Here is a 22,835-nt window from a genome sequence, read left to right as displayed (position 1 = left end):
GGGAGCACAAATGGCAATGATTGTGAAAAAAAAACAAAAATGGAGGTGAAAACAGTCCAAATAAATTAATGGAACTGAAACCAAGATGTGAATTCACAAACTAATGGCATAATTGGAATCTAGGGTATAGAAAACCCAAAGCAAGTCCGAAAACTCACAAAAAAGTTGTGGATTTTGTTATGAGCATTAAGTATGTTTATTTCATTTTTACACATTTTACTTTGGCCTCTCCAAAGACCTACCACTTAAATTGGGGGGTTCTTTTGTCCTACAGTTTGATTCTTTAATTAGTTTTTTATTTATTGCTTACTTTAGCTTTTGCAAAATATTCAGGGCCATTTCCATTGCCATTTTGTGTGTTCAGGATCGTTACCATTGGATGGGCTGGTTGGGTTGTGGGAGAGTTACCTGACTCAAGTAATGCCAATAGAGTGTAAGTGGGAACTTCCAGAGCTAAGCTTCATTGCGAAGGTTGTTGGTTCACACTACATGTCACTAAAGTAACATGACGTGCCCAGTTACACTATGGTTAAAATTAGGGTTGTGGGAGGTAGAGATGAGCAGATGAAGCCCCACAAAGCTTCTTCCTGATTGTGCTGAAAAAAGATCTGAAGCTTCGTTAGAAGTGACATCTGGTGGTTTACAGAAATTACTGCTAGTTAAGGAAGTAAAGCTCAAATAAAAGCCCTGCACAGTTTCAATCGGACAGGTGCACTAAAATCGTTGTGTGTGTTCATTTTGATCTTATGATAGTCAATTAGGGTTATACAATAGTCTAAAATAGAATAATGTTTAAATACATTGTCCTAAATATGTAATTTGTTGCCATTATGCATATTGTAGCATTACACCAGTACGCACCTGTGCTGCATGCCAATGGATTTACATCGTTCTTTTTAGGTAGCTCACTGTCCTTAGTAGGACAGTCACTGTTGCTGCACTACTTGGAATTCATTTGCGACGTTGGTAGGCTTTCTGTTTTTACTAACTCTGCTGCAGCAGGCACCTGACTGACAGGGGCCCTCAGAAATATTAAGACATATTTTTATCAGTTTTTAGCAGCCAGTCATTGAAATTACATGTGAAAGAATACTTCACTTATGATTTTGAAACTAATAGTTTTTTGCCAAAAGTAGCCAACCAGTTAGTCTGTACATTGTATTCCTGCCCCATTTACTCCAGAATGGTTCGGCTCAGTCTGCACAGACTTGAACTTTGGTGTGCTAATCCACACACTTGCTAACCAACATTAAATGTGTTTTTTGTTTTGCGTAAACTGAAATGTCAAAGCCAACTTTTAAAGTTACAGAAAAGAAAGGCAAGAAAAGCTTCAACGAGAGAAGAGTGGTCAACAATTGGTCACCCAATTTTCCACGAAGAAAGGTCAGTTTATTAACGTTCATCCATTCTCTATACAAAGTACAAACCAACCCGTTTGGAGGATCATTCAATTTAACTCAACAACCGAAAGATCAAAAAAAATCTAATTAGCAGTCAGTTTGAATAAGCAGTGCAGGCATATGCTTAATATTAAGTAATCCATAAGGAGTTTGCTGCATTGCAGTTAATAGAAAATACTTTTCTGTTTTCAATTATTTTAATGCTAGACAGTTTTTTAATGTTTCTAAAATTAGTACTTTTCTGGTAAACTACTCAAACTTACTTTACAGAATTTAGGTTGCTTTGAAAATGTCGGTAAATAGTTATAGATCATTACAGTGCACCATTGAACATATATTCAGTCATATATTCATTTTACTCATAATCACCATATTATACCATTTTCCAATTGCACTTAATCCTGAGCAGGGTCACGGGGGAGCTGGAGGCTCTCCCAGCAAGCACAGGGTGCATGTCAGGAACAATCCCAGCTTGCAGCCATAGATAGATAGATAGATAGATACTTTATTAATCCCAAGGGGAAATTCACATACTCCAGCAGCAGCACACTGATAAAGAACAATACTAAATTAAAGAGTGATAACAATGCAGGTATACAGACAGACAATAACTTTGTATAATTTTAATGTTTGAAGAGTCGCATAGTGTGGGGGAGGAACAATCTCCTCAGTCTGTCAGTGGAACAGGACAGTGACAACAGTCTGTTGCTGAAGCTGCTCCTCTGTCTGGAGATGATACTGTTTAGTGACCATGTCACATATACTAGGGCTAATTTAACATCTCCAATCCACCTAACCTGCATGTCTTTGAACATTATGACAATGTTGGAAGAAACCAGAGCACCCAGAGGAAACCCACATAGACACAGGGAGAACACACAAAATACATGCAGGGAATACCTGGGATGTGAACCCTGGTCTCCTTTTTGAGAGGCAGTAGCACTGCCATCCAGAGTCACAGTGGCTCCATTTATATGAGAGAGGTCATCTTCTGGAGTCAAGGAGCGAAAAGTCACTTAGATGGCAAAAATTAAAATAATGACTGCATTTAGCTGATTTAATTAATCCTTCGTGATTTTGTCTGGGCTTCATATGTGCATGGCTGGCAGTAATGCACATATTTCTTTTTGATCATGTCGTTTAGTACTCACAGAGAAAGGTGTTTCTTAGGCGCCCCTTACATTTGAAGTCTGCAGTATCCACACAACATTTTCATAAGTGCTTCATGGTTTGTAGACACACCACAAGTAAAAAGAAGTAAACATATTATTAATAATGTAAAAAAATGTGGTTCCAGCATGCAAGGCATGTGAGGGTTTAGTTTAAGCTCCATTTTGTGGCTGATTTAATGGCTCACTGTCCTAACACGTTTTTGCTCACCCAGCCATCAGTTCTGGACTGAAGACAAGATGGCCATGCAGTTGCTTCTCTTTCATAGGGCACACCTGAGCTGGATTTTGATGGTTCTTTTATTTAAATATAACAGTTGCCTGAGCATCACTATACTTTTTCCTGTTGAGTTTTGTTCTTGAGGTTGCTGCCCTTACTGTAATAATAATATATTTAAAAAGTGCATACAAAAGAAACACCTAAAATTGTTAAAATATATTCAGGTATTTACCTTTTTTAAATTTACATATAAAAAATCTTTATTTTTAAGTAATATGACAGTCCTAGTAAGTATGGCACTCAACAAGAGCTATACCAGTCTGCATAGGCAAAGTTTTCAAAAGCTTCAAAATTTGGCAGGTGGGTTCTTGGTGTCGTGATATAGCCATTGTACAAGGATGGTTGGGTCGGGGTGGGAGCCCAATATGATATTCTTTCACGGAGCCCAGATTCTCCAGCAGCACCCCTGTACCAACTACTAGTGTCATGGCTTTTCATGTCACTTGTCAGTGCTGTCACAATGCTGATGTAAACAACAACAACCAGTCACTACTTGGAGCTGGCGATCACCTGCCAAACGCTATAATACATTATAAGCTGCCACTGATTCATAATTATGTGACACTTTTTCATGCCAGGGAATTTTTGATTTGAAACAATGCTAAACATTAGCCTTTTCCCATCAGTGCTTGGGGAACAATAGCACTAAGGGGCAAACAGAATCATAACAGGGTTTAGGAACATGCTCGTGGAACTGAGCACAGATGTGGGGGCTTAGAGAATGTGCCTGTAGCAGGGGTTCTCAACCACGGTCCTGGGGTCCCACTGTGGCTGCAGGTTTTTGTTCCAACCAGCTTCTGTTTTTAATTGTACTCCTGGGCTAATTAAGTGAACAGCTGTTTCCCACATTCTGTATTTTGTTAACAGTATATAAATTAGAAAACTAAGTTTGTTAAAATATATATATATATTAAAATGTACTAAGCAGTTATATGGGAATGATGTATTTTTTTTCTTTTAAACACTATTTTTATCTTGATTTTCATTCTACTTTTCCAGGTGTTCTGTTTAATGAATCCATTATTTACTAATTAGTGGGTCTGACATAAAAGTAGTTGCAGCCTTTCATGATTCCGTGTTGTTTGCCTGGGTGTTTGCTCTGCTAGTTTTTAAATTATCATTGTTAAATTATAACGAAGGAAGCAAACTGCTCAGAGAAAGGGGAATATATAATGAAATCAACAAAAGCGAGTTAAGCATTTATTATTTATTTATTTAGCAAAAACAGAAATATTTATAAATGTAAATATCATGCTGTTGTGCTTTTCTGAATATAGAATAAGAGAGTCAAAAAAATAGCAGCTAATTAAATGAGATCATTGTTATCAGTTGCTGTCACTGATTATGAGTGTGGATGAAACAAAAGCCTGAAGCCACGATAGTCACCCCCGGCCCGAGTTTGATAACTCCTGGCCTCTACAGTATTAATGACCCAATTGAAGTTCCGGTACAAAAGAATAGTATAGCATTGTATTTACTTTTTTGTCAGATGTCAAGTTGCACACGTATATGTTATACATTATGTTCATTTACACACTTTCCGATCTCGAGAGCAGCCATTCATTCCGCAGAAATTTCGTGCAGAGTAGGGACCGGTCCTAATCGGGAGTCCAGTGCACTACAGAGGTGACTCGCATTCGTTTCTCCATCCATTTCCCAACTCGCATAATCCATGTTTATCTTAGCATAAAGTAAAAGGCAGCAAGCAGTCATTTTGACGGAGCAGATTTACTCATGTGTGGTCAGGTTAAATCCGACAGTTAACCTGATAGCAGGAAACTGAGATTAGGAAGAAAATCGGAGAGGACGAAGAAAACTCATTGCAATGCTTACATCCTTTAGCTCCCGGTCCTTCGTGATGGACGAGACTGTTATTGTTTACCGTCACTTTACAGTTTAAATATAAACTTGAAAAACTGTTCTTAAACTGTGTTGAATCTGCTCTCATTTTTTTCCTTACTCGCACGCATGCGCCGCTTACTCGCCGACTCTGATGTCGACTACTCTGGCCTGAGTGCGCTTTACGCGCGATGCTGCGTTAGTGGATTAACGCGCCTAAAAAGATGGCCCCCTCGGAGCGAGCGGAGCAGCGGGCTCAGGTAAATGCCCAGTTTATTCTGTCTCCGCTGTTTCGAGGTTGCATGTCTCTGCGGGTATTACCGAAAGTCGTTTTGGGTTGTTAGTAACTAAGAAACTGACGTTGCCGGGTGCATTTGCGTTTTCACTGTAGGGGTGTATGACAGGTGCAGGCCGAGTGGAGCGGACACGGTGAGTCTCTGAGGACTGCCCCGCTCACACGCTTGTGTCCGTAACCTAGTGCTGCTGTCATTTGTGAAGCAAACGAATACCTGCATTTTAGAATAGTGATGACTGGTGAAAGCAAAGAGCAAGATTAAGCAGAGACGGCGAGTGAAATCAGGAGAAGGGTTGTGTGGAAGGGGAGTGCATGTTGAAGGAGGTCCTCTGTTGAAAGAGGAGGGCAAGCGTAAAAGAGGATGATTAGGTGTTTGGCTAGGTGATATTAGATGGAATGGACATACAGTATATGAAGAGAAACCTGACCTACACTAAGATGATTAAATCAAAGAAAAAAGACGCGAAGAATAAGTAAAACAGACAAGATTCGTGAAAGAGGAAGATAAGTAGCATTAAAAGCTGAAGGGTACAGAAAAAATAGGATGAGAATAGTGTGTAAAATGTTGCACATAATAGGAGAGGAAATTACAGTAAACACGATAAATGCGAAGAAGGAACTTATGATGAGTGAGTTGAGGATAGCAGTGAGATTTTAAATTGGGGGGCGGTGGGCACATACTGTATGTAAGAGAGAAGAGTGTGAAAGATTGGTGAGGAGGGGGCGGTTCAGAGTATTGGTGAAACAAGAAGAACAAATGACAGAGAACTGTGATGAGAAAAAGGAGCAAGGACACTGCATATTAAAGATCAGATTGTGGACAAAGAGTGAGCAAAAGTTACATGTGATATAGGACTCAATTGTTGAGATTAATGGAGAAAGAAAAAGACCATAAACAGAAAGAACAGAGTAACATGCATAGATAATGGAACTGAAGAAAGAGGATAGCAAGTTTAAGCGATTTGTTCTTGTGTCCATTTAACTGTTTTGATTTGTACTCATTTGTACTGAACAGTATTTTCTGTCAATGGCTATATTCTTGAAAGGAGCAAAGAATGAAACGCGACACAGATGGCTGAGCCAAGCAGGCTTTTAATAATAAAGTGACAAATGGAAAAGCTGGTTACTTTGGTCTGTTAAAAGCAGGAGTAAAATTTGTTACAAGACATGAAAGAGAAAGTGTTTGATGTGACACAGGACAGTACAAGGCTGAAAAAACACGAGTTTAGAAGCTAAAAGTTGAGATGTATTTTTCTCATTTAGTGAGAATTGTCTTGAGTTAAATAGACATGTGCTCCATCTCCTAACATGTTTTGTGTAAGTGAGATGATTGCCAGATAAAACTGTTCTTTACTTGGGTAAGGGTTTCATACATGTAAATATCATAAACAAAAAAGCATCAGAGAGGAGAGAAGGCAAATGGATGTGGGGATGAAGATGATGATCTGAAATAGAGGGGTTATGATGAAATTACAACTGGGTTCTTTTTCCTTCAGCAGGTCTGTTTACCCATGATTGCCAGCACATCAATGCCCTGAGAAGAATTTAGGCTAGAAGCTTCTACTGTTAGGTTTATTTACTGTTAAGTCAATGTTAAGGCATTTTTCTTAAATAGTTATATTAGTAGTTGCAGTGAAGTTGAGAACTTTGAATAAGAAGGCTATATGCTTAGGTTATATCTTTGATGTATAATCCTTGCTTGTGAGTCACTTATCTGGCTCCCGATCTCACTGCAACTGTAAAAATCAGGTTTGGAGAGTGAATGGAAAGGTTTTTTTATTTTTATTTTGATGTTTATTGTCTTTGCAGTATTTACCTGTGATATATACTGGGGGCGGGTGTTCCCCACTGGCCACTTGTGGTTCCCCCCTCCCTGAAGGCTTGCTTTGCTCGTTATCGGTCCACAGGTACATTCCAATATGGTCAAAACTCTGGCCATGAGATTTATTTGTAGGTATAGCAAATGCTAAAACTATTGGAAACTGTTGTTTATGAAAGCTGAATGGTAATCTACTAGCTGAAGTATCGCCAGTATCTAGCTTAATACACGTAAGGAATACTACTTCTCATGCATGATCAGCAGTGATGATTTTTTTGGCAATTAAATGTTTATGGAGTTTTACAGTTTATAAGTGTGTGCCATTACATATGCTTTATTTGTTGACTGCTGACACACAACTGAACTACTACTGCTTTGAGTGGAGAGGGTGTATATATAGTGTTTGGTTTGACATATATACTTTAAATTGGTTGTATTGACATGAGAGTATTGTTGTATTCTCCTAATGAAGATGAAATAATGATATATAGATGTATCCTATATGACATACAGATTTGAAGAAAAATGACCGTCACATGAAAATGTTGCACAGTTTTGCAAATCTTATATGAGTAGATAACGCCAATATTTGATTCATGTCAAAACTTTGGCCTTGGTATCATGCATTTATCTTTTCAAACAGACAATTGGGAATTCTTATTTAATTGTTTGAAACTAGCTGAACTCAACAATGTGGGATAATATAGAAAAATCTTTTCCCTGCTAGTTTTAGATTTTAAAATTAATATCTATTTACATGTTTAATTGTGTCTAAGGTTTCTATCCCAAATAACTTTAAAGGACACAGCTGTTTAGTGTGTCTTGGCCAAGGTAATACACTTGAGTTGGTGGTGAATGAACTAGGCATCAACCGTTACAGTCCAGTTGCCTAAGTTACTGTGCTACTCAGCCTTTACACCTGATTTGCAAAACTGCAAAAACCTGGTTTGTAGTTGATTTTTTTTTTTGTTGTGCAGCTTTTGGAAAGCTTTCTTGTATTTCAAGAGACAAAATGAACAAATGGACAGATGGACAAAGGAAATGGTCAACCATAATTTTTGAAAAGCTTATTGTTGGATTTGCAGTTTTAGCAAAGTGTTTTTAAGGCATGCTGTATCAATTAAACCTGATCAAGAGCTATCATCCCTTCAGTTTACGGCCATGTCACATTGCATGACTACTTAGTTGTATAAATTGACATACTTGGTCGTCCATACAGTATATACAGGTGTGTGTATATATATGTGTATATATATATATATGTATGTATATGTGTGTGTGTGTGTGTGTGTATGTATGTATGTATGTATGTATATATATATATATATATATATATATATATATATATAATATGTATGTGTATTTTTTTATATAATTTTTTTTTTCTTTATTTCGCCTTACACAATTTCTTGTATTAGGAATTTGTTAGTTTTCGCATACCCCTTGGGGTCAGAGCGCAGGGTCAGCCATTGTACAGCACCTCTGGAGCAATTGAAGGTTAAGGGCCTTGCTCAAGGGCCCAGGAGAGTAGGATCTCTTTTGGCAGTGATGGGGATTCGAACCGGCAACCTTTGGGATACCAGCGCAGATCCTTAGCCTCAGAGCCACCACTCCGCTCTATCTATCTATCTATCTATCTATCTATCTATCTATCTATCTATCTATATAATAATAATATACTGTATAATAAATACAGTATAATAATATATACTGTATAATAAAAACCAGAGGGAATAAAATAATATAACATTGTCAGGCCAGTGTTTAAATTTTCTTTTTCTTATCTAATGGAAAGTTCAACTTGATTCTGACCTAATATAGCAATTACTTGCTGTAAGCAGTGAGGATACATGTATATGTCTTTTGGAAATTTCCTGTCTTAAACGGTTATGTTAAGTATAATTTACTGAGATGGCTCAAATGAAATTGAGGTATTTTTTAAAAGACGACAAAGATTACAATTATTATTTTAGTATAGTTTTAAAAGTATCCAGCTAGGAAAGTGAATTGCTTTCCTTCACTAAGTCTTATGTTTGCTGGTCTCGCTTGCATTTTCATGCTAATGCCTTTCCAGCTAAAGGGGGTAAATTTGATGAACAGTTACACCCAGGCAGGCATAAAGTTGAATTAGGATTTAGTACTATTAGGGAAGCATTTTCATACCCATGTCAAAACCAATCTGTTTTCTCTTTTCTATATAACATTGTGTGTGCAAGCTGGATTCAGATATCATTGTGAAAGGCTTCACATTTGCAAACAGGATACTTTGAGCTGGTTGGAAAAGATTTAATACTGACTGAGAAATTTAACAGAGTAATGTAGGCAAAAAGTAAAAGGTACCTGTGGAAATCACTTCGCATGCATGGCATACATTTACAGTTTATTACACAGCTTCCTTTCCTGTGAATCAAACAAAAATTCCTGTTTGAACTTTGAGTAAAATATGTTGATAGCAGTCAGCAAGTGTTTAGTTTAAAATGTGTTGTCTGTCAGTTTATGAAGCGTGTTATGAATACATTCTGTCAGCTGTGCACATATTAGGATATTCATGTGTGTTCTTATTACCTAATGAGAAGTGTGAGCATACGTTTGGAAAAAAGTATAGCATGAAATTATATACCTACAGATTTCTACCTGCATTGGAAAAAGTTAGTGTGAAAATGCCTATAGCAGTTGGAATCCCAGTTGAGATTTTTAATAGACAGGTGAGAAACTTAAGGTGCTGCTAATGGAATGAGAGTGAAATGTTGGTGGAGAGAAAGCTGTGCTGTGCGTTAAGCTGCTACAAATGTTGAAAATCAAGGTGGGTGGCAAATTGCTTTTCTACTTGCATCAATATATTCTTTAGATAAAGCAGTCTGCTTTTTCCCTATTTTTTGCTAGTTCTCTTTTTAAACAAACACTACATGGGCTGTATTTCAGTATATATAATAGATAATGAGATGATCATCAGAGATGATTTAACTGACCATATACACACAATAAATGTATTCACTGCTCTTTGCTCAGTGGCTGAAAAAATAAATTCTGATCGTGTTGTAGCAGAATCAGTGAATACCTACAATATACTGAATATTTTCATTTGCACAAACTGTTTAAAGCTGCTTTCGTAACATTAGTTTTTAAAAATGGTTTGTTTAAAAAAAAAAAATAAAAGTTTGTGAAATGTTTATGATTCAGTATATGGAAGAGATACTACCACCTCGTAACACTGAAGAGTAATTCGAATTCTAAATATCGCAAACTTCTGATGCTTTAATTTTCCAAATCTTATTGCCTATTTTAACACCCATCCTAACTTTAAGGCTGCCACTGTGGAATCAAATCTGTCAACTCACAATTAATCCCCTATTTTAGAATGACTGTAAAACAGCCTTTGTCATCTTATTTTCAAGGTGCCTCACATAAGTGATCAGATTATGTTTTATCTTGTGCCTGTGTACTAGTGCAGAATTTGCCTTTGAACTTAACTCACCCTTTCTGCAGCAACTGGTGACTGCACCGCGTTTGCTTCCTGCTGTACCACGAAATACAAGTTATTTGTAATGTTTACTACATGTGTAAATTTTAGTTGCTATACTAACGAATATTACCTTGCTTTTAAATCCCAACTGATTATGCAAATGTAGTGTTTACTGGTTTAATTTCAGCAATTAACTATGCTGTTTTAGCAGCCCTTCTGACTGCACATCTATGATTCTGTGCTTCCCTTCACACAATATGTTGTATCATTTGAGCAACTTGCTTAGTTCAAGTAGCACAAAGCAAAGTAAATGTCTGGCCAGTGTGGAAGATTTTAAACTCTGAGTAAACATTAATTCTGTAATTAATATAAGGACCAGCTGTTTTAGTCACTGTACCCACACGTACAGAGACAGCCACTAAGTTTGAAACCTGCCCTGGTTTTGTGTGGCGTTTTCTTTGGGTACTCGTTTTTTTTCCTCTCATCTGGAAAGCATACAAGTTAGATCACCGGATAACTCCATTTGAATAACCGTGGATGTGTGAGAGTGTGGTGTCCTGCCTTGCGCCCAGTGCAGCTGGGATTTGCACTTGTCCCCCTGGACTCTCAGTGATGGGTTGTTGGACAACTGTAACCTCGTTCATTGCAGTTGGGGGATGCATTAAATTTATTATCTGACTAAAGGAATAAGAAATGTTTGACAGTTGGTACAAGAACGACAAAGAGTCATTGGAAAGATTTGGGGCAGCCACTCATATAATATTTCCTGGCTGAAAAATTGATTAAGCAGAACAGACACGTTCACACGACTGAGTCCAAAACAGAACTGATTTGCTGCCTTAAAATGGCAGCCTTTAAATGCAAGGATAGGAAGTGATGTTATCAGGGCCGGAACCGGAAGTAACGTTGACGGCAGCTCCTGGACTGGAAGTGACGTCATGGGCTGCCCCAGAACTGGCGGGATTTTCCAAGAATGGTCTGTAAGGAATTGAGAGAGAGAGAATTAGTGCACCCTGCCACCCCCTGGTCAGGCATGGAATTACTATTATTTAGGCCCTTTAGTTGTCTCCTTATTGCACGTGTGTGACACAGTACAAGCTGATTGCAACTCACATTGTGCTCTGAAAGCATGAATCATGTATTTTTATTTCAGAAATAATTTTATGTTAAAAGTATTCAAAATGAAAGCAACAAAAGCCTTTTTGCTTTGAAAGAGCAGCAGTATTCTCCCATTGTATTAAGTTAAACTATGTGGGATTTTTAAATAGTAGCTTTAATTCCCACAATCCTGTGCTGAAATTTAAGCTATGCTTTTTTGTGCATGAAGAGCTTCAGGATATTTTTTATGTGTTAACCTTAACAGACTGTGCTTGGTTAGAACCATTCTTCATAAAATTAAAAAAAAAGACTAACCAGTTTCTATATTAAAGTGCTTACAGTTTTCTATATTGGCTGAAATTAGTCTGTAGGATCATCTTTTCAGCACTTTTGAAAACTAGTCATTTAGGTCCTTGTACTCAAAATACTGTCCATCTGGACTGATCTCTAAATCACATTCTGCTTAAACTAACAGCACGCAAGCAAAGGTACTGCTTTTTTGTCAGTACTGCAAATTTTAATTATTTATAGACTAGGCTGGGAAAGTGTTTGAACTCTTGTATTAGGTCAGAGGTAAGCATTCCTTTAGCTGCCATAACCTCTACATAACCTCACTTGTAGTTGCTAATCAGATTTGTGCAATGTTTTGGATTAATTTTAGACCATTCCTCCACAGAAAACTTTTTCATTTCTTTGATATTTCCCTCTTAGCCATTTTCATCTGTTTAGGCTATGTAGTCCTGTATTTTGGGTGTCTGTCTTGTTGTGTCACCTAACTTCTGTTAAGGTGCAGGTGATAGATTGCAGCTCTAACATTCTCCTGTTGTACATGCAAGTAAGAGTTTTGCAATGCTTTGTACACATTGAAATAGTGATTATTTCAACCTTATAAAAATTCTTGACACAGTTTTGTATTCATTGTGCTATTTATGCTAGCAAGCTATCTGGTCCCTGAGGCACCAAAGGAGTCCCTCCACCGTGAGGACTTGATTTAGGTGTGCAGTGCTTTCTTCCACCAAACAGAGCATCTCACGTTTCTACCATAGAGGTAAACTTTTGTCTTGTTTAACCAAAAAAGATTGTCTCAGAGGTATTGGGAAGCATCTTTTACAAAGATGAGGGATACCGAAACGTTTCTTTTGAAAACCACTGATTTTTTCCATGTTGTTCTTACATGAATACCATTTTTTATCTCTTATCATTTGAAGCACTTCTCCTGGTGAGGGTCGTGCAGGTAGGAGTTGAAGTCATCATGAGTAGATGCCACTGCCAGACATTTCCAGGACACTCTCACCTCTAGTCTAGGTTTTCCCAATGTATCAGACCCTATACCCTTCACTTCAAATCCAAATTCAGTATCATCGCGCATTACCAAGGCCTTTCACACATCGGAACTCCAAAGTATGAGAGATGCCTTCCCCGAAAAAGAAGTTTGGTTGCAGAAACCATGCCATGTGTAGAGATGATACCAACTACAGTACTTTTTCACCTTCTGCATTAGCTCATACTCCTTCCCTGTCAGAGAGGTAATTATTCAAGTTCCCAAAGCCAGTCTCCATTAATAGGCATTAAGATGCTCTTGGTTTTTACTGCCTGTGACTGTAACTAAACTGGTGTCACACCTGACCTTCACCCTTCATCTTGAATGTGGTGAGCCCACAAGATGGTTCCACTTTGCCGTTTTGACAAGTGTTCAGCTGGATTATGTGGGTTACCCAACCATCAGACACTTGCTGGTGAGCGCCACCCCCAGGCTTGCCTCCAGGTGTGGATCCCAGTAACCCTAATTCTGTGCAGAGTACACAGTTTTTTAATATTTACTGTCATGAGGGTCATTGTGAACTGTTCTTTGTCTTGTCTATCAGCCTAAACCTCTCTGTCAAGGAAAACCGCTCCCCAGGAGCACAAAGCTCCAGAAAAGCTTGTTCTGAGCATTCCTAATGTGCACACGCTCCACCATCAAGTCAAGGTGATGGTCCAGGGTGTGGCATTTTTGTTCAGTGTTTTTTATAGTGGACACAAGAATAGAGACTTTAGCAAGTTCAGGAGAATTCTGAACGTCATTTGATCATACCATATGGTTCTTTTTTTACCTTCTTTGGCTTTGCATGCTGACAGTAGCAGCCATAGTCAGTTTCCTCCATTTATTGACAGTATGTCTTGATACCCAGTGCTTTATTGATGCTTTTGTAGCCTTTTTCAGCTTTTAATATCTCTATAGTTCTTCTAATGCCCTTATTGTGGAATTTCTTTTTATGGGGCATGGCCGATGTGAGCAGATTTTTCTTGAACCACAGACTCTCTGTCTATAGTTTGGGTGCCTTTTTTATGGAGCAGGGCATCTCCATGCCACACCCCAATCTCATCTGACCAGTTAGTTTTTTGAAAAGTTCTAAGAGTAGAGATCCACAGTCTTTCTCCATCCTAGGCTGTGAAAGAATATTCGAATAATGTATATGTGTGATATTAATTTAGGCAGAGTGTATTTGACTTTGTTACTTTGTGCGAGATTAGTCCACATTGTGATAAGAGTAATTAATGCTGAAATCCAGGGAGTTCCAAAGGGTTCACAAACATTTTTTGCAGCTCCGTTCTAGTACCAGAATATACTGTAGTACATAGTGGTTGTTAATAAACTTGGCAGTGTTATTTTAATCCACTTTGAATAGTGGGAAACACGCTGGAATATTCCTGAACGTGTACCAAGCATTTCAGTGTGTCTGTGTACTGTTTCTTATGCCTTTATGTTGTATGAACTGTTGTGCACTTTAACAGTGCTCTGTGTTGTATTTTAAATCTTAAGTAATTGTTATAAAAAGCTTTATACATACAAATTCTAAAATGCACTGCCTCACATTCTGTTATTTTAACTGAATCAAGTACTTGAATCCTGAGAAATGTTTATGCCGCTCTTTTATACAGAAATTTTAAAAATGCACAGCTACCTGTCTATTTGAATCTGTAAATGGTGTTGAGCTCCACTTATGAGAAGTTATCTGTAAGCTAAACCTGCAAACTAACCAGTCAGTCCAGCATAGTAACACACACTAAACGAAGAAAATTTTAAGCATTAGTGTGTCATCTATTTCCCTTTCATGGCCAAAATTATCCTAAAGTCCCATTTTTGTATAAACGGTACAACAGGACATCTTGGTACATAGTACTGTATGAAATAGTCATTAAATATTCATTAGATGTTTCAGTGCAAATTTTAAATACAAGGTTACTTCACTTTTTAATGTAAATGTTGATGTAAAAATTGCTATTTAAAGCAGGAATGTTTGAGAAAATGTTAAGGCACCACTAATTTAAGGTAATGCAATTTACAAGTCAAATAAAATTCAGGTAATGCCTTTTAAGGAAGTAATTATTTATATGTTAAGAAGAGTACAAGCCTTGTTTCTGAGTGCAGACTTTGAGGTGAACTGTGTTTTAATTGGAAGAAGTAGTGGAGGAATGATGAAAAGGATTAGCACGAGTAGCTAATGAAAGAGCTAATCCTTAGCTTCAGACATCTTGTGGAGCTTTGCCAACAGCTAAGTGGAGTAACATCGAACCAACATGTGGAGAGCTGCATGTAAAGTCTGACAGTGGGTGCAATTCAGTTTTTTTTTTTTTTCATTTGTTTTTTCACCGTACGGAACAATCACACATCTGTGATTCTTTTTCCATACTCACATACAGTTTGGATTTTTTTTTTTTTTTGGAATTTTATATTCCTGAAGAAATTGGTTCTTAAACGTCTTCTACTATGAAACCCTTACGTTGCTGACTTTGAAAAATAAAATATTTCTGAATTGAGTAGTTGTCTTGGTAAACACTGACACAAATAATTGTCATTGTATATGCAAAACAGTGTATAATTGTGACCTGCCCCATATTCAAAATAACATATTCTGTTCTCCACAGACCTACAAAACAGGCTTAATGAGAGTAGCCCAGGTTCAAAAAATTTTCACTTGATCTAAAGGATAGTGGCCCTGTGGTTTATTTTCTCTCAAAAATTACACCAAGAGGACTTCAGATTTTTCTTTATTAACCAGGAGTCTTGCAAGCCTTATGAACTTTAGAAGAAATACCTATGTACAGTAATCCCTCCTCCATCGCAGGGGTTGCGTTCCAGAACCACCCGCGAAATAAGAAAATCCGCGAAGTAGAAACCATATGTTTATATGGTTATTTTTATATTGTCATGCTTGGGTCACAGATTTGCGCAGAAACACAGGAGGTTGTAGAGAGACAGGAACGTTATTCAAACACTGCAAACAAACATTTGTCTCTTTTTCAAAAGTTTAAACTGTGCTCCATGACAAGACAGAGATGACAGTTCTGTCTCACAATTAAAAGAATGCAAACATATCTTTCTCTTCAAAGGAGTGCTTGTCAGGAGCAGAGACTGTCATAAAGACAGAGAAAGCAAACAAATCAATAGGGCTGTATGCGAAGCACCGCGGCACAAAGCTGTTGAAGGCGGCAGCTCACACCCCCTCCGTCAGGAGCAGAGAGAGAGAGAGAGAGAGACAGAAAAACAAACATGCAAAAATCAATACTGCCCTTCGAGCTTTTAAGTATGCCGAAGCTTCACTAAGCAGCTGCACACAGAAGGTAGCAACGTGAAGATAATCTTTCAGCATTTTTAGACGAGCGTCCGTATAGTCTAGGTGTGCGAACAGCCCCCCTGCTCACACCCCCTACGTCAGGATCAGAGAAAGCGCAAGAGAGAGAAAGAGAAAAGTAAGTTGGGTAGCTTCTCAGCCATCTGCCAATAGCGTCCCTTGTATGAAATCAACTGGGCAAACCAACTGAGGAAGCATGTACCAGAAATTAAAAGACCCATTGTCCTCAGAAATCCGCGAGCAAGCAAAAAATCCGCGATATATATTTAAATATGCTTACATATAAAATCCGCGATAGAGTGAAGCCGCGAAAGGCGAAGCGCGATATAGCGAGGGATCACTGTATACTAGTTTTGAATTACTCAAAAATGTCCTTTTTTTTGATAGAAATGGATACTTTTTTTATCAAGTTACCATTAAATTATTTGAAAAAATAGCCAAGCCATTACTGATATTGCAAAAGGCTATACAGTATCTGATTGAAAGGAGTTGTTTGTAATTTATTTACAAAAGCCCCATATTCAGCAGCCATTCCTCAAACCATCCATCCATTTTCCAACCCGCTGAATCCGAACACAGGGTCACGGGGGGGTCTGCTGGAGCCAATCCCAGCCAACACATGGCACAAGGCAGGAACCAATCCTGGGCAGGGTGCCAACCCACCGCAGGACACACACAAACACACCCACACACCACGCACACACTAGGACCAATTTAGAATCGCCAGTCCACCTAACCTGCATGTCTTTGAACTGTGGGAGGAAACTGGAGCACCCGGAGGAAACCCACACAGACACGGGGAGAACATGCAAACTCCACGCAGGGAGAACCCAGGTCCCCAGATCTCCCAACTGCGAGGCAGCAGCGCTACCCACTGTGCCACCGTGTCGCCTCCTCAAACCATCTTTTGGTAAATTCTTTTAGCTCATCTTTAATTTTTAAATGCAGATTTATTATTAGAGAAACCTTTGTAATTATGTTGGCATAGCTGAAGCCTGTTATTCTGTTCAATAAAGCATCTATCTGTCTATCTTTATCTGTCTGTCTAGTGATTTCATTAGGTTGCATAGTACTGGCATTCCTAAAGTTCAATTCTGGATTAAAAAATAGCCAAAATGAAACGTCTTTCATAAGAAGCACATCCGTCTATTGTAGATCTATGAAATAAACATGTGACAGATTGCTAGGAAACTGAAGATATCATTCAAAAGTGTTCTCTAGTATTTTGAGAGAAAGGGGCAAAGTGGGCTCTAAGGAGGATAGAAATTGAAGCAGAAAGACAATATGCAGAGGACAAGTACATCAGAGTCTTGTTTGAGAAACAGACAGCTTACAGGTCCGTCAGTTTGAACGCGGCTTAAATATACACCAAGTGTCAGTCTTATCTGCAACAGTGAAAAGACGACTCTGGGAGCATACTTTTTGCAATGAGCTTCTTATTCATTTCTGTTTTGATTGTTAATGCCAAGGAGTCATCAAATAGATTTCACCTGGGTCCAAATTCATTTAGTGCAAATACCCTATGAGCTGGGCTAGACTGAGCACCAACATAAATACTTTTTACAATTTAACAGATGCACTCCCTCATTCATTTGGGCACTGTTACTTACTCACTTATTCACATCTCTCACATCAAGTCAATTTTGGATTGGAATGGACCAAAAATTATGTCTTAATAATACCATTATTTGAAAGCGCTCAGCTGACCTATCTGATCTGGAATAAAACGGCCGCTGTCATGAAGGAGTACAGTGTGACTTGCCACTATCTTCAGAAACTTATCCACCATAGTCTGTGAGCTGGTTCAGGAAACTTGAGGCCTTACAAACAAGTTAAGGGTCACATTAAAAATATAATCTCCCATTCTGTAATTCAACCAGAGCATTCATCAAGTGCTTTTCCCCCAAGCTGCATGAATGCTGATTAAACACAATAAAGCCTTCACTTGTGTGCAGGTAACAAGTGCATTATAGGCATTTTGTTAGAGATTCCTAGTAATAAATCAATGGATAATGTTATTGAGCTCCAACTGGTGCACGTTGTATTCATGTCTTGGCAGAGTATATATAAAGTCTGATAGAAGGTCTCATCAAGCTAATCCTATTTCCATTGCCACTGATTAATTGACAGACAACACAGAAAATGTTCATTTCCAAATTTTTGATATTTTGATGGAACAGAATTCGGAGAATAGTAAGCAACTTCAAAAGTGAAACTTAACCCATATTAAAGCTTGGTATTATAAAGTCAGTCACAATCTTTGTTTTATTGATATTTCATTATGCAGTTAATACCCTCTGCTCAAACAGAATAAAATAAGATTGTATCATTTCTCTCCTCCAAAATTCACCTTCCTTAACAGACTCAATATAGTGTAGTGGAACAATCCAAGGTGTGATGGAGGAAAGACTGACAAATGGACAAAAGCAGAGGTTAATAGCAATCAAAAGAATGCCTGTTCATTTTTTTTTTCTTTAACATGAACTTGGTGTAACTTGCACTTTTGGCTCCCTGGAAGTCTCCAGTAAAGTACTTAAACCTGTTTGGGAAACCACTCTCTTTATGATCTTAACTTGATGTCTGGCTTCTTCTTTTTTTTTTTTCTTCTCTCACTTCAACTTCCTGCATTATTCAGCACAGCTCCTTTTATGCCTGTCTGTCACACATGGCTCTGCCTCCCTGCAGATTCTCTCCAAATGACCTGGCTTATTGTCGGCTTATTGTAACTAGTTGATGATGTGATATTAACACTTTATAACTATGATAAATATTTGTGAGGCATGTTGGGGAAAAATGCTTCAGTTTGCCTAAACGTATTCCTATATCTTTAGGGGAACTATCTTTACATTGTTTTAAACTGTAGACAGCATTTTCTCATCAACAACCTCTTGGCACTATTTAGGCTGGTTTTACATTGTATAAGTTTGTTGCATTTTGCATTTTAATTGAATTCTGATGCTTTTTAAAAATTTTGGGCAGTTTAATTATTTTTTTTTACTTCTATTCTTGTGTAGCTTTGTTGTTTATTGTTGGGGTTCAGTGCAGTAGTGCTATGGGTAATGTGCTGCCTCACATCTCTGGAATCCTGGGTTTGAATTCGGTGCCATTCTCTGTCTGTCTGTAGTTTGTATGTTGTTCCTGTCTGTACATAGATTTTTCTTTGGCACATTGTTTTTCCTTCCCATTACTGTGATGTACATTTGCTTATTTGTTGTGATAAGAAAGTGTGAATTTGTGACCAGCATGTACCCTGTACCACCATGTGTTGGACTGCTTAGCACCTAATCAAGACAGGGTAGGTTTTGGACCTCATGATCCTAAATGGTTGGATGATTCCTTGCTGAACCAAATATCAGTTTTTTAATTGGTACTGTAGGTCCACAACGACTAACCTACAGATGAGACTATTGGATCTCGGTGGTTAGCTGTAGGCCTTATACTTTACATTGTTACTGAAGAGCCAGTTGGAGGTCAGTTTTGACTGCCATTTTTTCCCCTGATCATCTCAAGTGAAAGAGGTTTATTTTTCATCCAGGACAGTATGTTAATTTTGTTTTTGTCTTTTCCATATAGTTACTATTTTTTTTAGGAGTATTGAGACAGTAATTTAAAAAAAAATATTGTATAGCAGTTTGTTTGTTTTAAATTAAACTGAAAGAAGTGATGACCACTTTACATATGATAGTTTCACTTAGAGCGTAAAGAACAATATTATAAACTAGCCAACAAGCCGCGGCGTAGCATACGCCGCATAATTATTTATTGATGAGTGAACACTTCCTGAAAGACACAGTTGTCCAAATGGGGTGGGTTTGAGGATACAACTGTGAGTGAATGAAAAGATGGAACTCTGGAGAGAGCAACATACAATTGTCCATGACTGAAAACTGGTTTTGGCAGATACAGGCATATCTTTTTGAAAGTTTGTCCCTGTGCCTTATTAATTGTCATTGCAAAGGCCAATCTAACAGGAAATTGTCTGCGTGTAAAAGTAAAAGGCAAATTTGAATCTGTTGGGGTCAGGGAAATCCGGGGAATATAGACAGTTTGTGAGGTAGCAGCTGCGATTGTTTTACACTCCAGTAAATTGCGGTGAATGCTGGTAAGTCAGTCTAGTGCCTTTACAGAGACTTTTTGCTGGCATGATGTTTCTGAGAAACATGATGACTGAACCAATTATAAGTTTGAGTTTATGCGGAAGCATGCGAGTGGGAGTACAGTAATCCCTCCTCCATCGCGGGGGTTGCGTTCCAGAGCCACCCGCGAAATAAGAAAATCCGCGAAGTAGAAACCATATGTTTATATGGTTATTTTTATATTGTCATGCTTGGGTCACAGATTTGCGCAGAAACACAGGAGGTTGTAGAGAGACAGGAACGTTATTCAAACACTGCAAACAAACATTTGTCTCTTTTTCAAAAGTTTAAACTGTGCTCCATGACAAGACAGAGATGACAGTTCTGTCTCACAATTAAAAGAATGCAAACATATCTTTCTCTTCAAAGGAGTGTGTGTCAGGAGCACTGAATGTCAGAAAGTGAGAGAAAACCAAACAAATCAATAGGGCTGTTTGGCTTTTAAGTATGCGAAGCACCGCCGGTACAAAGCTTTTGAAGGCGGCAGCTCACACCCCCTCCGTCAGGAGCAGGGAGAGAGAGAGAGAGAGAGACAGAGGAAAACAAACAGTGAAAAATCAATACGTGCCCTTTGAGCTTTTAAGTATGCGAAGCACCGTGCAGCATGTCGCTTCACGAAGCAGCTGCACACAGAAGGTAGCAACTCTTTCAGCATTTTTAGACGAGCGTCCGTATCGTCTAGGTGTGCGAACAGCCCCCCTGCTCACACCCCCTACGTCAGGATCAGAGAAAGTTGGCGCAAGAGAGAGAGAGAGAGAGACAGAAACAAAAGTAAGTTGGGTAGCTTCTCAGCCATCTGCCAATAGCGTCCCTTGTATGAAATCAACTGGGCAAACCAACTGAGGAAGCATGTACCAGAAATTAAAAGACCCATTGTCCTCAGAAATCTGCGAGCAAGCAAAAAATCCGCGATATATATTTAAATATGCTTACATATAAAATCCGCGATAGAGTGAAGCCGCAAAAGGCGAAGCGCGATATAGCGAGGGATCACTGTAAGACTGCTAAGAAATTCTTTGGGGAATGAAAGTTGATGTGCGGGATCGTCTGTGACGATGGAGTCAACGCTGATGAAAGTTACTTTGTCGGTAGGGATAAGTTTCAGTACTTGTTCATTAAGGTGTAGCGATTCTTCGTTGGTGACACTTAATATAGCTCGCGTACTGAGTTGTTCCGGAGTCACAGTTGAGAAGTTGATGTCGCCACATACTGTAGTTGTTGAACAGGATCAGAAATAAAAGGAAAACAATGTGAAGGTAATGTTGCAGGTGTTCCGTTTTTCCCGTCTTGCGAAATCTTGTTCGTGAGGAAGAGCTGTCACATTTGTCGTCAGTGTAAGTACATGCATGTGACGCCACAAAGGTTGCTTGTTAATGCAACCGGCGACAGTAAATGCTAGACTTGGCGGGCGGGGCTCTGTCTTGCGTACCCCATGACGCGGGAGGAGGGTTAGAGTTGGCGGGCGGGGCTCTGTCTTGTGTGCGTGCGTATCCCATGGTCGGGCGACTTGGTGGATTACATATAGAAAAGCAGCCGGAGCTGAAAAGAACAATGAAAAGTCAACGTGGCTCAGAGGTGCATGTGGACTGTAGCAGAGACGAAAGCGACTGAGGCAGTGTTGGGTGAGGTGCTGCGTGCCTCGAGAGCGAGGGTGGACTCAGGAGGAGGGTTAGAGTTGGCGGGCGGGGCTCTGTCGTGCGTATCCTTTGGTCTTAGAGTTGGTGGGGCTCTGTGAGTTGGCGGCAGTGGCTCTGTCTTGTGTGCGTTTTGCTTGTCATGGACTTGCGTGCATCTTGCTTGCTGTCGTCTGGTCTCTGTCTTGTGTGCCATGGTCGGCTGCTTAGTGAATTGTTGGTGGGTGGGGCTCTGTCTTGCTTGCCATGTCTTGCATGCGTCTTGCTTGCCATGGACTTAGTGAATTATATATATATAGATGTATCATTGTTATGCATAGAAAAGCAGGTTATCCATTAGGGTGCACCTGTATTTCCAGGGTCCAGTGATTGTCAGGATTTTTGGAGTGTCAGGGTATTGTAATTTTTTTAATAACTTTAGCATAATGTGTTTTTTAAATATATGAAACCAGTAAGTGTTTAACTAAGAGCCCTGTTTGCTTTTTGCTAGAAAACTCTGGAAACAAAGAACTTTCCTCACCATTTCTCCCTGTACACCAGGCACACCATATAGGTGCTTATGTGCACTGTTTTGAAAGATGATTCTTTTTTTTTTATAAACTTCTTCAAAATGACAGATCTCTTTGTCAGTGCCATGTCTAATGAAGATATTGGCAATTGTGATGTTTCACCTGCTTTTTTTCCTTTCCGTATTAAACATCTCGTTTACAAAACATGTTGTTCCCAAACCATCTCCCAGCATTTCCACTGATGGAGTTTCACTCTCTTCCTCACTTTCCATTGATTTTTACCCAGCAATACACCACTTTCAATGTCTTCAGCTCTGATGATATGCCCCAGATAGTTTGTTCTTTATCTTGCATAGTCTTTTCACCTGTGATCTCTTTAATACTCCTTCATTTGTTACTTTATCTTTCAAGGGAATGTTTGGCATTCTTCTAACAAACACATATCAGCTCTCTAGTCTACCTTCCACTGTTTTGCTCACAGTCCATGTTTCACAATTTTAAATGAATACAGACTTAACATAACACCTTAGAATATTCATCTTTGTTTTTATTGATTTATGTCAGCGGTTCTCAAATT

General features: G+C 38.7%; 1 protein-coding gene across 2 annotated transcripts in view; it reads left to right on the top strand.

The window, feature by feature from the left end:
- Nucleotides 1-4,826: 4,826 nt before the first annotated feature.
- Nucleotides 4,827-22,835, top strand: part of pex14 (peroxisomal biogenesis factor 14) — a 319,589-nt gene continuing 301,580 nt past the window's right edge. For both annotated transcript variants that reach the window (XM_028807829.2, XM_028807828.2), the window contains exon 1: nucleotides 4,827-4,948. In XM_028807829.2, coding sequence (XP_028663662.1) covers nucleotides 4,913-4,948 — 36 coding nt within the window. In that variant the 5' untranslated portion in view covers nucleotides 4,827-4,912. The remainder of the gene's footprint in view (nucleotides 4,949-22,835) is intronic.

Source organism: Erpetoichthys calabaricus, chromosome 8, assembly GCF_900747795.2.
Source record: "Erpetoichthys calabaricus chromosome 8, fErpCal1.3, whole genome shotgun sequence".
Taxonomy (NCBI): Eukaryota; Metazoa; Chordata; class Cladistia; order Polypteriformes; family Polypteridae; genus Erpetoichthys; species Erpetoichthys calabaricus.
The sequence above is the reverse complement of the archived record's forward strand: the minus strand, read 5'-3'. Positions and strand labels throughout refer to the sequence as shown.